The sequence below is a fragment of the Podarcis raffonei genome, chromosome 11 (assembly GCF_027172205.1).
Source record: "Podarcis raffonei isolate rPodRaf1 chromosome 11, rPodRaf1.pri, whole genome shotgun sequence".
NCBI classification, from domain to species: domain Eukaryota; kingdom Metazoa; phylum Chordata; class Lepidosauria; order Squamata; family Lacertidae; genus Podarcis; species Podarcis raffonei.
In genome coordinates this window covers 49,998,625-50,015,325 of record NC_070612.1, presented here as the reverse complement: position 1 = coordinate 50,015,325, position 16,701 = coordinate 49,998,625, and the positions used below count along the sequence as shown (strand labels likewise).

Genomic DNA, 16,701 nt, shown 5'->3' with positions numbered 1-16,701 from the left:
CTTCTGATTCGCTGGAGAAGCTCATGGAATCTCTCGGGTCACTGTCATACTCCCCTACGCTCCCCTCGGATTCCTCTCCTTCGCTCTCCATTTCCTCTCTCCCCTGTGCTTCTGCTCCTGAGCCCCTGACACATACGCTTCAGGTTACAGACTCCGCTAACCCAGAAATATTACCTCAGGTTAAGAACTTTGCTTCAGGATGAGAACAGAAATCGTGCTCTGGCGGCACAGCAGCAGCGGGAGGCCCCATTAGCTAAAGTGCTGCTTCAGGTTAAGAACAGTTTCAGGTTAAGTACGGACCTCCAGAACGAATTAAGTACTTAACCTGAGGTACCACTGTATATCTCAATTTTAACTCATGAGCTATTGCTGCATTGTATGTTTTATCTTTATGAATGCTGTTTTTATTGTGTTATGCGAGCTGGTCTTTGACCGTAATAAATTATCTATGAAGGTTCCAAGTGACACTATTAAACAAAGCCTTGTGCATTTGAGCTTCTGGTCCAATTCCTGAATCTGGTAACATTTCGCCTGAGTCTCATAATGACAATAGAACTATCTTCTGTCCCATTCTTACCTTTAGGAGGAACAGCAGAGCAAAGCATATGGTTAACTAAACAAATGTTTGCACGCATATAGAGGATTTTTAAATAACACAAAAAACCCAGTATCTGTTAAGATGATCATAAGTAACAGAAGTAATTGTTACCGCTCGCCAGAAATTGAAACAGCAGCACCACTAATGAGATAATAAATTCCAAGTACAGCCATAGCAACAATCTAGTTTAAAGATAACGGCTCTCGTTTTCTACACAATTAGCAAAATGTGGCAAAAGAAAGCAAGCCAGGGGTGTAGTGCCTTTGGAGGCTGTGCACACAGGTTGCGTTGCTCTCCTGAAACCCAAATACTGCACGTTGCTGCCAATTACCTAGAGGGAGAATTGCACTGTGAAGGATTTACTCAGTCTACTGTCCAGTTTGGGTTTGCTTCCTTAAAAGGCACAGATACACTACTTGTCTGTAAGCACTTACAGTATTCTCCCGAGTCCTCATTAAAATGAAGCAAACAACACGATTGCTCTTTTGAGCTTTTTCAGCTGCAGCCTCTTGCTGTTTTACTGAGAAAGAGCCTTAATACTTCAGGGGCATAACACTACCAGACTTTGATACGCTTCGTGTTACTTCCCTTCGTGGCATCATGATTGCTAGTCTTTTTCCACCTTTAAACGTGTTTCTACCAGGCAGTAGCACCTACCCTTCCCTTCACCTCTGACTGCATTGTATACCAATTTTATCTACTTCTTGACTTCCTATTATCTGAATTTTGCTGCTTCAGAATAGCTCCTGGTGTTTGTGTGCGTGTGTGTAAATTTGTGAGGGTTTAATAAAGGAGGATACCTGCCTCTCAAATTCAGGTAAATCAATGGCATTTAATCTATAATTTAGAGGTGGGAAACAAATTCCAAACCAATATACTGAATCTCTGAATCATAGTTACAGGTAGGTAGCCGTGTTGGTCTGCCGTAGTCGAAACAAAATAAAAAAAATCCTTCCAGGAGCACCTTAGAGACCAACTAAGTTTGTTATTGGTATGAGCTTTTGTGTGCATGCGCACTTCTTCAGGTATCTGAAGAAGTGTGTATCTGAAGAAGTGTGCATGCACACAAAAGCTCATACCAATAACAAACTTAGTTGGTACCTAAGGTGCTACTGGAAGGATTTTTTTTAGTTTCGTTTCTCCGAATCATGTCAGATCAGTGAATGGCATACAGTATACTAGTAAAGAAGGGCCTTTATACTCACCAGAAGCACAGCTCTTCCCTCGCCGGTCCTGGATGGAGCCTTTAGAAAAGTCCCCTATGCCCAGAGACTTTGCACCTGTCCATTGGGAGAGATAGGAAGCCCAGAACACTTGTTCTTTAAATGTCCCTTTTACGAAGAGGCACGCAGTAAGTTCATTGATCCCCTACTGGTGAGGCTCGCCGACCTCCCGCAAAAGCAAAAATTTGACCTTTTGCTGTTAGGCAAAGATCAGAAGAAGACCTGGATGGTCGCCAGATTCTGTGTACAAATCTGTAGGTGCAGACCATCGCCCAACTCAAAATAGTCCGGCATGAAAATCCCCAAACTCGGTTCCATGAGTGGCTCTGAGTCAACTCCCTGGGATAGTTTATTGTTGCACATTGTTTCTAAATTTATTGTTGTACACTGTTTTAATTGTGTTTTAACCATATTTGCACATCAGTTTCTAATGCTGTGAGTGTCATCTATTTCAGAGGCTTCTTCTCTGCAGCCTCTTATAGTTGTTTTAACTGAGTCTTTTAGTTCCTACGCTCTTACAGTTGTTTTAACTGCATGTTTTTATTTGTTTTCAGCTCTTATCTGTTTTAATTATCAGTTTTTATCCATCCATTATCCATGTTTAATCTTGTATTTTAGTCAGATGTTTTATCCTATGCTTGTTTCTTTGTCCTTATTTGCTCCAACATTTATCAGTTTAAAAAAATAAAAATCCTAACTGCTATTTTATTTATATGTTGTTTTTGTTTTATCCTGGTCTGTGACCGTAATAAAGTTCATTCATTCAGTATACTAGTCACAAACCTACATGGTCCACATCCTCCGGGAGCAGAACTGTGGAGCAAAGTGGGCTGTGGATTGCAGCAAATAGATCAACTTCACATTTTTTGGTTACATTCTCGTTGACCAAACAATCAAGGCCACAAAACACACAAAATCAATGCCTGCTCAGATTTGGAAATGTGATATAAGCATTTACATTGCAACCCTGCACCCAATTAAATGCCCTCTGCACATTTATTTGGAAGAATGTTCTACAGCAAGCAATGTCGTCTGCTTCCAGGTAAATATATTTAAGATCAGGATGAAAATCCTACTGAAGTCAATGGGTTGTTTCCAACTAAGTTCTACTCAAAGTAAACCTACTAAAATTAGTGAATCAGTCACGTCTATTAATTTCAGTGGGTCTACACTGAGTATGACTAATGTTAGATACAACCCAGTAAGTATGTATACCATTTTAACACACATACCTGAAATTTTGTGTCCTATCAGACTACTCAGTGGGCTTCCAAAGAAATAAAAAGGTATTATTATTGCAGTTTTGAAACCAAAAAGTGGGTCTTCCTTGCTTTCAAGAAAGTCAGTTTTGTTTTATTTATTGACTGAATTCAGATTCTGCCCTTCAAATTAAAAAACATTTCCAGGGCTTTATAAAAATATGCTAAAAGCAACAGTAAAAACCACTAGATAAAATATAAACAGAGCAAGAAACAGCAGGATGAAAGTGGCAGTTAAACATAATTCTGCCAGGTTTGGGGTTTTTTTCAATGTCTCAGGGAAATAAAAATAACTTAGTCTGGAAATTTTAGAATACTTTTGATTAGCCAGTTGGCTAGGAATGGTATTTTAAATGCAAGTTAACAGCTCAAGGTGTGAATATTCTAGCTATAAAAATAGCCTTTCTTATCTAGAGTGGCATATCCAGTTAACAGCAACAGACCTCTATGTGAGAGCATATCTTAAGCATGGACTGGTACTGATGTTCAGCACAGAACAATCACCTTATTTGTTATAACATGCAAGTTTCCTGGACAACTTCTTCACCAAGGAAAAGAAAATCCTTAACATATTTTTTTCAGGTGTGAAAAGGTGACCTCGACTGCTCCTGTTGAACAGGATGAAGAATGTAAACCATTTCACATGAAAAACAACAGGTAACAGCTCACCTTGATTTTCACTTGTGCTTCGAGTGGCATTCCTACAAATTCCTTCTTGTTAAGCATCACTGAACCTAGTGGGAGTCATTTGTGAGTAAGTATGTATATGATTATATTCCTAATCAGAGGTAAGGGGTGACACAGAGCTTAAGTATCAATGGGCTACATTAATTTTGTATTTGGGACATTGCATTCGGCAATGGTTTATCCCTTATTCCAGGAAATGAACAGCTTTGTCGTTCTGTAAGATTTTTATAAATATGTCTTGAAATCTTACAGAATTCTAAAACCGACAGTTATGATGCACAAAAAACCCGTTAGCAACAACCCTTTTCCTCAGCAGTGAAAGAAGAGATTTATACTGTATATAAATAGCCTAAAAACTGCCACCTTCCTGTCTCCCCACACAGAGCCATTAAGTCCTGTAATGACACAGAATGCTTATGAGAATTTTTTTATGGGATTTGTGGAGCAGGGATGCAAATGTTATCAGCATACAGTGGTACCTCGGGTTACATACACTTCAGGTTACAGACTCCGCTAACCCAGAAATAGTGCTTCAGGTTAAGAACTTTGCTTCAGGATGAGAACAAAAATCGTGCTCCGGCGGTGCGGCAGCAGCAGGAGGCCCCATTAGCTAAAGTGGTGCTTCAGGTTAAGAACAGTTTCAGGTTAAGTACGGACCTCTGGAACCCGAGGTACCACTGTATTGGTCCAGCAGCACAACGGTGTGTGTTTCTCAATCGAAAGCTCTTCCTGCTGAATTGAAGACCACTCGAGGAAACTTTTCACAGGCAAAAATGTGATTTGGCATAGGTGTCTGTTGTTTGGTTGGATGGAATATAAACTCCTGCAGGTTATAAGCACTATATCTAGGGCATACCTAACAATAAATTGCATCAGTGATTGATTTGAACTAGATAATCAAATCTTTGTCTACAGATATATCTGGTATATGGTGTAATATATTAAGATGTGTTTTCAGTTTGGTTCGAATGTTATTGGGCTGTTTCTGCTCTTTGACAGCTGTTCCTTTATACTTTGCCCTGCTTGAAAGCACCAATAATAAGACATTAAAAAGTAGGTCACTAATGTGGGGCAGTGATTTCTTCAACTCTTTCGTCCTTTGTCTGCAGTCACATCTTGTGCTTGTTCTAAATTGTAACAAGTTGTTTTCGTTTTGTTTTGCAGAAAACAAATTGCTTTCATCCACACGCTTCCCTCCACAGATAGAACATAACTTTTGAAAACACAATAAAAGGAAGTGTAGAATGAAGACTGAAGTTTTATATCACAACAAGACACAGTAAACATCTGCATTTATTTGAACATACCACGATCATTTTAAGAGTCAATGTTTGTGGGAAATTTAAGAACTTTCCATCAATGCATGGTTTTCGTTTTTTAAAAAAAACACATCAGTATTAGTACTGTCATATTGCAAAATATATTCCTATAAAGCCACAAACATACTTGATACAAATCCTAGAACAATTTGAACTCAGTTCTAACATGAATTAATTGGCCTGTATTAAGGGCACTGTTATTCAAATTTACTTCCAGCTATAAAATTATAGATGTCTTTTTCAAAATATACTATCACACCGGACTCCTTTTAAAGCCTATTTAGCATCCATATTGCAGAATACTGCATAAAACTGAAGAAGCTGATTCCCCCCACCCCAAAGCTTGCTTGAACTAATGCAGAAGCCAGATGGAGTTCATTAAATCTAGGCATACAGGGATTAAAAATAAATCCCCCAACGCATCCAGAAAAAAAGTTATTTTAGTACTTGGAAATGAAGAGTTTGAGCATCTTACTTTGAACCGTCTACAAGTGAATTAACGTCACTCACTTCAGTGTCATCTGTCACTCACATACTCCCATTAACAAGCTGACAGAATTGCTCTTTATTTTAAAGTGAACATCAACCCGCAGACTTTTTTTTCCAGTTAGAAAGGACTTTGTAACACCATTTAGTAATAAAGTCTTGGATAATCAAGAATCAGCTTTGCTAAGTTACCTTCTAAAGTACTGCATCTATATTGCCTGTTCCCTTAGCTTGTTTTTCTGACTATAAAGCACTATTCCCGCCCACCCAAAGTATATATATCTATCTCATTTTATTTAAAATATGATTCTATCTGTAGAATAGCAAAACATTATGTATCACATTTATCTATGTCATTGTATTATTTGTACAAAAAGTAAAACAATTTCAAAGTACGTTTGCACAATCGAGGTTTCACAAAAATATGCACTTTTCTGAACTGTGTTACAATCAGTGGGTACAGTAGAGACAAACAGGCACCTCTGTTTTAAAAGTTTGCTTGACAACAAAAACGATCCTATGGTACCCAGAGCCTTGGGACGACTGTGACTAACAGAATACACTCGCACCTGAACAGCGTAACCAAACAAATTCTGCTAAGGCAAGCACAATTACATTTATTTGCAGGTGATGTGTGTGTGTGTCTGTGTGTGTGAACGCGAGTGAGAAAGTTTACATCTTTGACTCTCCGTTACCAATGGTCTTTCAAGAACGTCGTCTTTTACACTTTGGAGAGGAGCCCAGACTCTGGAGCACTTGCCTTAATGAGGTTCTGGATTTCTTTGAATTTGGGGTGGTCTTTGTCGGCTATTAGCTGCAGCAATATAGCTTCACTAGTGGTAACGATAATCCCGGTGCGAGCTAGACGCTGAAAAAAAAAGCAAAAGAAGACAGCTGGGGTGAGTATATGCTGCGTACCCAGTGAGTAACTTTTCAACCACAATACCACTGCCTCTGCAATTTCTTGTCACAGGTGAGGGAGGTCCCAGGTAAGGAGGATTGGCAATTTAAGATGATAGAATACGCGGAACTAGTTGGCCTAGCACACAGAAGAAGAGAGCAAGAAGAACGTATATTTAAAGAGGAGTGGGGAATTTTTTGCCGAGTATATGGAAAACCATTGCGCACAGCTGGAAACGCTGGCAGCGTTAAGGTAAATTCAACAGTGTAACAAATACTTAAGCAATGTAAGATGGGGGAATAAAATGGTTATGGCAAAATATGCAGGAATGGTGGATAAAAGTAAATGAACCATGGAAGGGAAAGGAGGGAAGTCATCAAATGTATGGTACTATGCAAGATGCTTATTCTGAGATGTAAAACTGAAAACTTAATAAAAGCTATAACAACAACAACAACAATAATAATATTTCTCGGTTCGTTATTTTAAAACAAGAGAAACATCCATTACCATTAGCAGGGGTAAACTTCTGTTCTCTTTCACTGCAATGTAGGTAGGCTGGATTAAAAATCCAAATGGCTAGGATTTTAAATCATTTATATGAAATAGTAATACACAGGGCTTTTTTTCCTGCCAGAATTCAGTTCCGGCATTTCTCAGGTGGGCGCCATTGCCATTATAAGATAACAAGGGCGGCATTCCTGGTGAGTTCTGGCACCTCTTTTTCTAGCAAAAGGGCACTGGTAATACAAAATTACCTATGTCCTTGGTGAAATTAAACAGGATTTAACAGCAGGAGGTCATATTCCATGTAACATTAAATTTGACAGATCCTTATTAGAGGAATACCCATTTCCCTAATATCAATTTATTTTTGTCCTGTCACTCTTCTGAGACAATCAAGATATTTTAGCTGCTGGTGGGAGAAAAATATGCAGAATATATTAAAGAATTCTCAATGGAAACACTGATATCAGATGCACACCTTGGCAATGAAAAGTAAGATTTGATTTAGCATGATAGGTTTGTCAAATGGCTGTAGTCGTGGTAAAGATGTGGGTGAGAAATTATACAAAAAATCCCTAGTTTCTAGAGAGACGCTATGCTACTCTGGAACAGCAAAAGAAAGCCTTGTGGTATCTTAAAAACTAACGTTATTTATTATTACAGCATAATCTTTCATGGCTCAATCAGATGTGATACCTGGATACTCCTAACTCTTAAACATTCCAAATATCAACACAAAAATGAGGAAGCACTAAATAATGCTTTCATTCAGAAAATGAGGCAGTAATTAAAAGAACAAAGAAACTTGCAAATGCAAACTTCAAAAATGTTTGGTCCAGGTGACATTTAAAACAAAAAATGACACAAAGTCAAAGTTGGGAATTATCTTATTTGAAGATGACCGGTTTACAAGGCCATAAGAAATCGTCCTAAATCCCCTATAAGAACATGACTGTTGTCCAGTATGTATTAGAAAAGTTGAGGGCAAATCGCTTTGCACTGAGAATTAGGCAGAAACATTTGCCATCACATATGAAAATTGCTCTCTGCAAGCGGGCGGATAAGAAATAAGTATTACTTAGTGTAGACTTATTTAAAATTAATGGACATAACTTAGTCATGTGGTCGGGGGAGCAATGCTTATGATGGAGAAACACAATTTCCTCATTGAAAGAAAAGTTAGGGGGGGGGGAGTTTGGCCTTTTGTTTTTGGTATAGCTGGACAGTTCAGTTCTAATAGTAAGATGGTTAAACAACATGTCTTAATAACATTTAGTTCCAATGATTTTTATTACAGCAGTTGAATGTTTTGTACCCAAACAGAAAACCATAGAAGTATTTATTAATACTTTATGACATCAGTCCGATAAATACTTATGTCTGAGTAACCCACTGAAAACAGCAGAATTACTTCTCGTTAACTGTGCATAGGATTGTACTCTAGGGATGATACAATGAAGAATCAGAGAGGGTTGATTATTTTAATGCTAGATAAAATCAGAGGATGAGTCAGTTGTGGTACAGAAAGGAATTTTTATAGTAACACTATTAGATCGGCAGTCGAGACAGAAAGTCTGGAAAAACACATCTATTATAACCCAACCATCCTGCTATGGTAGAATTCCCTAAATCAAAAACCATTCTTGATGGCATACTGACCGACTTCCCCTCACAAACTTCCAAAAACAATTTCTTATTGAGCTTTCTCCATTGTTGGTCCGGTCTTAATATTAAAGCTTAGTAGTTAAAAACAGTAGTGTACAAAACGATCAGCCAAAAGCTTAGATAAATAAAAGAGGCTTTACATGTTTCCTGAATTCAGATAAAGAGGGCAACTCCTAGATATCCCCAAACTGCATGACTTGGACAAAATAAGCAAGACATATGGATCTTATCGGATTTTCTACCATTTTTGGTTACAATATGGTTCCCACTTCTCTTCCATGTAGTATGAATCCTAAAGTCTATCAAAAAGTTAGTGGTTATGCCCGTCTTGTAACAATTAAAGAGATCAATCTCATACACATCCCCATCTCAAAGTAGTTACCTCTAGGGCAAACATTCTGTCCATCATACTTCTTGAAGATGTTGCATCGGCGACAATGTGAACTTCGAGACCTCTGCCTACCAATTCCAGAGCTGTCTGTTGGATGCAGACATGAGTCTTGGAGAAAAACAAAAATTAACTTCATCAACCATCACATAAACAGAATATCAACGACTTCAGGACAAGCTAGCTGCTTGTGTATTTGTTTTCCACACAGTTAGACAAAATGTTCCGAATACAAGTGTATATAAGTGATTAGAGCAAGTTTGGCAAGTTATATTTACAGATAGCATGTAACCTATTTGTTCTATTATGGAATAACTTATTGGTTTTCATATATCTGTTCGTCTCTATGTATATAAATATTTTATAGGATTATTGCTGTAACACTAAATATACAAAAACATCACTTTTATCTAAATAATAATACTTCTGCAGAAAGTCTATAGGCAAGTTATGAATGCAGTACTTACTTCTACCCCAAATAAAACAACACTGCGAACTCCAGGAATCTCTGCTATTGCAGACTCAACTTCAGGCAATACCATAGAAAACTTTGTTTTTGGTAAGACAAGTTTAGCTGCAGTTAAATCTATTTCTTGCACTGTGCTTCCAAGACCTTTAGGATACTGTTCCGTTACAATAACTGGGATTCCTAAAATTCGTGCACCTTGAAGCTGCAAATGGAAAAAGCCCACACAAGAATTAAACTTTTAGTTAAGCAATAAAATAGTCCATAACAATAAAAATTATACAGCAGCAGCTGATAAAATTAGAAACCAGGTATGTTATACTAAGAAACCAGGTAAACTTACTAATCGTTGGCCTACGCTGATGATATCTCCAAAATACTTGATAGCAGGTCTAAATCTCTCTTGCATATCACAACAGAAAAACACAGTGCTTGAAGGTGTGAGGTTGCCCAATGTGGTTAACTGAAATAAAGGAAAAATCAGAAATCACAGGTCAAACAAGTCCTATTTGAGGGGAAATATTTTACATTGGCTAGGAGCCAAATACCCATTTTAGGTGAGCCCAAAGGGCTAGGTGTGTCCAGCAGGATATTGGACTTTTTTTTCTTTGAGCAGCATGCTCCCATGTCATACAGTCAACTCACAAATCCTCCGTTTCAAAACCAAGATGTAACAGCAAGAGGAAAAATTAAAATCAAAAGCTCCTTCAAGTGTGTTGAGCTGGTTACACAATTCTTTGGATCCCAGTCATTATCTGCTGAAATAGCTCTGGCATGCAGTCTTCCAGTACCTGAAGACATGTGCAATCTAAACACATTTCAAGATAAAGGTAACAGGCATCGACACAGATTTGTAAATACAGCAACACCGAACATGACGTATTGCAAATATTATACTTGATAAATTAAAAGCTTAATTTAAAAAACAACTAAGTAAAAAACAGCATTCTAAAGTGAATCGCAATGGGTTCTTCCCCTATTATGTGATCCCAACTTCACTATTTACATTCAGACGACTAGGACTGGAAAATTGTTCCCCATTCTAAGGAGCTGTGTCAACCCACCACTTTTGCCCCAGGCAGACTGAACCCTTTCTTAAAGTTGCTCTTTTGAAGTAGCACACACAGGCACAGACACCCTTCACCATAATGAAAGTCCCCCCCAAAAAAAAAAAATCACAAAAAGTTTAAATGCAAAAAACTGGCACTCGATGCAGAAGGCTTCTCTCTGAAAATATACAAAACAAGTTTTTCATTTCCCCGAAGCTAGCACAGGACACAGAACTGAAGAGGGCGGAGATAGCACTCTAAAACCATCTTCACCATCCTTTAAAGCGCTGTGAGTCTTTATCCTTACTAATGTCACTCTGAATACGGGAAGAATCTCTGCTGACCTTTACTAATACAACCATGTTAACCCCTATGCATAATTCTGCAACTCACACATTCTAACGTATGTCTATTTAAGGAGAAGGGTTGCAGCTCAGTAGTAGAACTCACGTTTTGTGTGTGGAAAGACTCCTAGAGATCTACAGCTAGTCAATACCCAACTAGGTAAACCAATGTCGGTGTAAAGACAGCTTTTTTTGTTTCTAAAACATAGGATGGAATCCAGGGAACTGTGAGCAATATTCTCCTCATGCAATGGGGCTTTTCCAGCTATTCCATCTCACTGCAGTCCCTTGCACCTTCCCAGGGCCTGCAGCTAGAAGAAATCAAAACTCACCTCCCTTATGTTAGTGGAAGTGGCTCTTCGGACTGCACTCATAATTTTTCAACGGTGTGAGCAACTACTTGGGAATTATTTTATGTCCGTGATAAGCATACATAAAGTTGCTTAAAAGATGAAAGTTTAAGCTGGAGCTGACTCACCATCATTAAATGCAGTGTGGCTTGACTTTGTAACACCCTTCCAAGTGCCCTTTTTGTGCACACTGGCACAGTTTGTACATGACATTTAGCTAAACTTTAGAAGAAACTATGGTTTGACATAAATGAGAAGCAAGCTGGTGCCTGCTGCTCAAAGCTTCCCTGGCACTGCTTCCCCCTGTTCCTATCGCACTGCAAAGCAAGCCAGCCTGACTTCTTGCGATGTCAAAACACAGGTTTGTGGCTTATTTCCCTCAAACAAACCATAAGCAACAGGCCCAGAACAAACCTTGTGGTTTGTCTGAAGAGAAACAAACTACAAGCCTCAGTTCAAAGGACAAGTCAGACAGAGCAGCAGCTGGAACACTCTGAGAACTTGCTTCAAACTACGGTTTTGATGTGATGTCTGAACAGGGCTAATGTGTGCTATCGAGTAAGGACAGCAAACCAAAACAAATGTTTAGCATGGTCTCCTACACCCAGTCTGTTCTGCATCTTTCAGTTCAGCCTCCCTTGCATGAGCAGCAGCACACTATTGATTGTTACTGGGACTTAAAGCTTGCAGACGTGACAGGATGAGAATGCCTAAATACTAATCAAAATTGGGTAGGGACAAGTAGAGGAAATGAGCGCTTGCACCTTTATTTTGAGCAAATTTGTGGGATAGTTAAGTGCAAGTTATCCGAAGCAATATGTTTAAACTAGTCTGTTTTTTTAAATAATACGGTGCCTGACTCTGCACAAGATGAGGCTGTTATTGTTCCTCAAAACACGTTCCCTAACTGACAAAGAGGCATTACTGAATGTACAGTTTGTACTCGTATGCTGTGGCGGTGGATGAAAGTTCCCTGCATTCTCCTGAGGTTACATGCCTTACACACTTGCTTTCTAGAGACGTATTCTGCACTCAGCTATGTTTCCAAGTGGATGCTTTGCGTAGATTTTTTATATAACTAGTCTCACATACCTAGTTCAAACTGAATGCATTACCAAATGCCCTTTCCTAAATCTCCAAACTCTTACTTTAATTTTGGACTGAGAATACTTTCCTTGCCAGCTTCAAGATAACATCAGTCCAAAAGAAGGCTCTCCTTCGTATTGCCTTTGAGTTCATTTCCGGCTTTCTGGGGCAGGAGGGCACTTCGTCCCTGGCTTATCAGCTGGGTGAGGTGAAAGGTACTTCCAATTCTTAGTTGAGGTTAGATGAGAAGCCCTTACCCTCATCAAAATTGAGTAAGCCGAAGTTGAGACATGCCAGGAAAGTCATGCTCCACCTGCCAACATCATTCTCCTGCCTTCTGGAGGTGGGAAGAATCCAATTTCTCCTCCCATCTTCAGGGGATTTCTTGCTACTCTGGCCAGTATTTTAAATGAGGAGATGGAAGCAAGCCCCATTGAAATCACTGGGTGGCGCGGTCTTAAAATTAAAAATGCTTTGGACCCGATTACCTGATGGGCAGTGCAATAGAGCCCCCCTTCACATTTCACCTGAGCCACAAACACCTTACATGGCTCTAGGAGGAAAGCCCTCCTCTCTTCTTGCCTCTGCTACCCAAGCGCATACCAACATTTCTCTGATGAAAATAGGGAAGTCCTATTCCATGATGATGATAAAAAATAATATAGCCACTCAGGGCAGCTTCCAACTTATGTAAAATCCTTATAAAAGATTAAACATTAAAAAAAACTTCCCTATACGAGGCTGCCTTCAGATGTCTTCTAAAGGTTGTCTAGTTACTTATCTCCTTGGCTCGGGGGTCACATAACTCCATACCCTCCAACATTTCTCTGATTAAAATAGGGATGTCCTACCATACCCTCCAATGAAAATAGGGATGTCCTAAGGAAAAGTGAGACCTTCCAGGATCAAACCAGAAACCGGGACGGCTTCTGTAAACCCGGGACCATCCCTGGAAAATAGGGACACTTTTAGGGCCTGCAGGCGCCATACTGACATTGGCCTACCCTCCGAGGTACACATGAGCGTAGCCAGGATTTTTGTTTGGGGGGGGGGGAACCGATGCGACGGATCAGTTAGTTATTTCCAGTGTTTTTTTTCTGGGGGGTTACGCAGACCCCTAAACATTTTGTGCATCTAAGTTCGGCCTCAACGAGGGGCAGTATTTCAATATCAATAGGAAATGAGAGTACTCCTAAACATTTTTTAAGGGAAAAAGCACTGAGTATTTCTATTGTTTTGATGGGGGGGCAGCTGCCCCCCTCTGCTACGCCCATGTCACTACCCTCTACAGACCTGCACCTGGCAGCTGTTTTTATAAGAGAAAAGGAATGAGAGAGAGAGAGAGAGATTTATGCTTTTCTCTCTGGGCAGGAGGCAGACCTGGAGTTTGTCCCGCGTGTTTGGGCGGCAGGGAACCAGCAAGCTGCCAGCCGGGAGAGTTCACCACCTCCATCTCCTCCTGCTGCTGCAAACGGGAGAGGATGGTGGGGGCGAAGGGATCTCCCCCTTTCCGTGACGGGGAAAGTGAGCAGGGGAGACCCACAAGGTGCCCAACCCCGCGCCCCCCACCCACAGCGCAAAGAATTGGGTCTGGCTGCGCAAGGCTCGCCCCACTGCCGGCTCCCCCCCCCCCCGCGCCCACCTGTATCTGCAGCGGCACCAGGCGCACTTTGCAGCGCTCGCCCACCAGGAAGCCCTTGGGCAGGTCGATGTACTGGCTCCACTCGTCGGAGAAGAGCTGCACCACGAACTTGCGGTGCATGTCCAGCTGGTCGCCGTAGAGGCTCAGGAACTTCTGGATCAGCACCTCGTAGCCCGAGCCGTGCGGCACCGTCGAAGGCCTGGCGAACACCGAGAAGCAGAACAGCACCGGCACCGAGCCGCCGCCGGCGGAGCCTTCCACCAAGGGCTGCTGCTGCTGCTCCGCCGCCGCCATGTTCGCGGGCAGCCGCTCCAGTTCCGCGCCTCCGCTGCTCCTCCTCCTGCCGCTGCTGCTGCCGGTGCCGCCTCCCGGCCAGACGGGGCGCGCCGGCGGCTCCCAATCGCGGCTCCTCCTCCTCCTCACCATGGGAGCCAGCCCTGCCTTGGCTCGCCCGGCCGGGGCGGAGCGCGCAGGTGGCCGCCGCGCTTCGCTTGCCCTCGAGCCTTCCGCGCCCGCCCTCAGGCCGCGTCCCCGTTATCGCCTCGCCGGGAGCCGCTCCGTCGTCTCCTTCGCCCCCCACGCAATCCACGCGCGTTGCGCTGGCTGGCGCGGAAGGATACGGGCTTGCGCTGTGGAGAGTGGAGGGGGGGAATCTGAGGTGGCCAGTGACGGTGCTTAGAGGCGGTGGCCGCGGGGAAGCAGGGCTATGGCGGCTGCTGCTGCTGCTGCCGCCTGGCAGTCTGAGGAGAAATTCGGGATGGGGTGGAAATGCCCTTTCCCTCGTTTCCTCTGCTCTTGTGGTTTCCATCTGCCGGCGAATAATTGTACCACGACAAGCAGATGCCAGCACCACCCGCGCCAAAAAAAGAGAGAGAGAGGCTGTGCCACTTTGGGGTTTTGGCCAGTCAAGTGTTTTCATTTCCTCCAACATTTCCCTGATGAAAATAGGAACGCCCTATTCCAGATGTTTTTGGGGTCCATGGCTCCCCCGCCAGTGCTGGGTTTAGCTAAACAAGCTATAGCTTAGGAGGGGCCCCCAAAAAAAATTAAAGGGGGGGGGGGAAACTGGATGTACATTTCAAAAATATAAGATAAAAAACAAATAGAATAAAACCTACATACAGCAACAGTGTTTTGTGGGCTCCTATGATGTAAGTCATGGCCCTACCTGCTAGCCTGCTCCCTAAAATATCACAGGTTTGCTCATTTCTGTATATAAGGGTACCTACATTCTGCATGTGCAAATGGCTTTAGATACCTAATAGGTCCATAAATTACCATATAGCATATTGTTATGTTCTGAAGTTCTCACCCTGGGCCAGCAGGGGGATACCGTAGATAATTTTACCGTAGATAATTTTCACTCAGGTCCACATATGCAAATAAGGGGTTGAAAGTGACGTTCAGTGATTGGATAGTTACAGAAAGTGGTTACAGTTGCATTGTACTGGAGCTCTATATAAGCAGGCTGGCTGAACCCTTCAGTTCAGTTCAGGTCTGGCCTGCGAATAAACAAAAGCTGTTTGAAGAATCCTTGTGTCATCTGATATGTTCACCCACAACTTAACACATATATTCAACACAAAAAAACACTGGCAATTTGTTGTTGACAAGGGACAGTTGGATATACAGGGTGAGTTTTTTTAAAAGAGGCCCAGTGGAACATGTGTACTCTGTATCCATGGGGCCTCTTTTAAAGGACTCACCTTGTATAAAGGGCCCCATTACCTTCAGTAGGTTAGGGCCTCATCAAACCTAAATCCGGCCCTGCCCTTGACCAACTGCATTCTTTCTTTTTTTTTTTATAATATTTTTATTGAACAATTTTTTATATAACAGAAACAAAACATACATGAACAAACATTCAACAATAATAAAACGTAAAACAAGTACCATTTCATAACCCAATTTCTAAACCTTACTTCCTCGACCTCCTCTTACTTCCCGTTTCTGTATTCCAAATTCTTACAGTTGTTCAGCGAAATCTTACCTTATTTTATTATAAATTTATGCTAATCACCCTTATTCTCTTTGTCATAACCATAACTGATAGTAACCATTTGTTTTAATCCAACATCATTCTAACTGTCTCCAATTTTATAATATTTCTTTAAATAGTCCTTGAACTTTTTCCATTCTTCTTCCGCCGCTTCTCTTCCCTGGTCTCGGATTCTGCTCGTCATCTCTGCCAAGCTCATATAGTCCATCACCTTCATCTGCCATTCTTCCAGTGTGGGTAGATCCTGTGTCTTCCAGTACTTTGCAACCAACTGCATTCTTTCTGTGGCACCCCTGTGGGGCAGTTATGCTACCCTTTGCTTGCAGAGCAGGCAGCCTCTCGCCCTTTTTCAAACAGCCTCCTCTCCTTGGGAGTCCTCTGGGCAGCTGCTGCCAGCACCCCTGGTCTCTGAGCTGCCCTCCCTGCCCCAAAGAGAGGTACTGCCTCGCTCTGCCCCACAGGGGCCTGGGATGCACCCCCTGGCCAACCCCAGAGGCACCATTTGCCTGGGGAGCTTGTAGCCAGGGCTGCTGTAATAAACAGCTGTGGAAGCCTTGGGGAGGCAGAGATGCAAGAGAGCATTAAAGGAGGGAGGGAAGGAAAGAGGGGCAGAGGCCAATGTTGCCCATGGCACCCCTAACCAAAATTCAAGGCACCCCAGGGGCCACAGCACACTGGTTGAAAACCACTGTCCAGATTCCATTACTACTACTACTACTACTACTACTACTA

At 41.8% G+C, this 16,701-nt stretch overlaps 1 protein-coding gene across 1 annotated transcript; it reads right to left on the bottom strand.

Moving 5' to 3' along the window:
• Positions 1 to 5,042: 5,042 nt before the first annotated feature.
• On the bottom strand, positions 5,043 to 14,726 carry ISOC1 (isochorismatase domain containing 1). Its single transcript, XM_053408219.1, has 5 exons — positions 13,971 to 14,726; positions 9,843 to 9,962; positions 9,501 to 9,704; positions 9,028 to 9,144; positions 5,043 to 6,440 (listed from the first exon to the last, which is right to left on the bottom strand). Exons 1-5 carry the CDS (start codon positions 14,394 to 14,396, stop codon positions 6,294 to 6,296), a joined length of 1,014 nt encoding a protein of 337 aa, XP_053264194.1. The 5' UTR covers positions 14,397 to 14,726; the 3' UTR covers positions 5,043 to 6,293.
• Positions 14,727 to 16,701: the final 1,975 nt, after the last annotated feature.

Excerpts from the sequence above, each read along its gene's own strand:
- ISOC1 (XM_053408219.1), bottom strand. The coding sequence starts at position 14,396 with ATGGTGAGGAGGAGGAGGAGCCGCGATTGGGAGCCGCCGGCGCGCCCC. Across the intron at positions 9,145-9,500 it reads TTGTTTTATTTGGGGTAGAA|ACTCATGTCTGCATCCAACA; the intron begins GTAAGTACTGCA and ends TTTTTCTCCAAG. Across the intron at positions 6,441-9,027 it reads ACAGAATGTTTGCCCTAGAG|CGTCTAGCTCGCACCGGGAT; the intron begins GTAACTACTTTG and ends TTTTTTTTTCAG.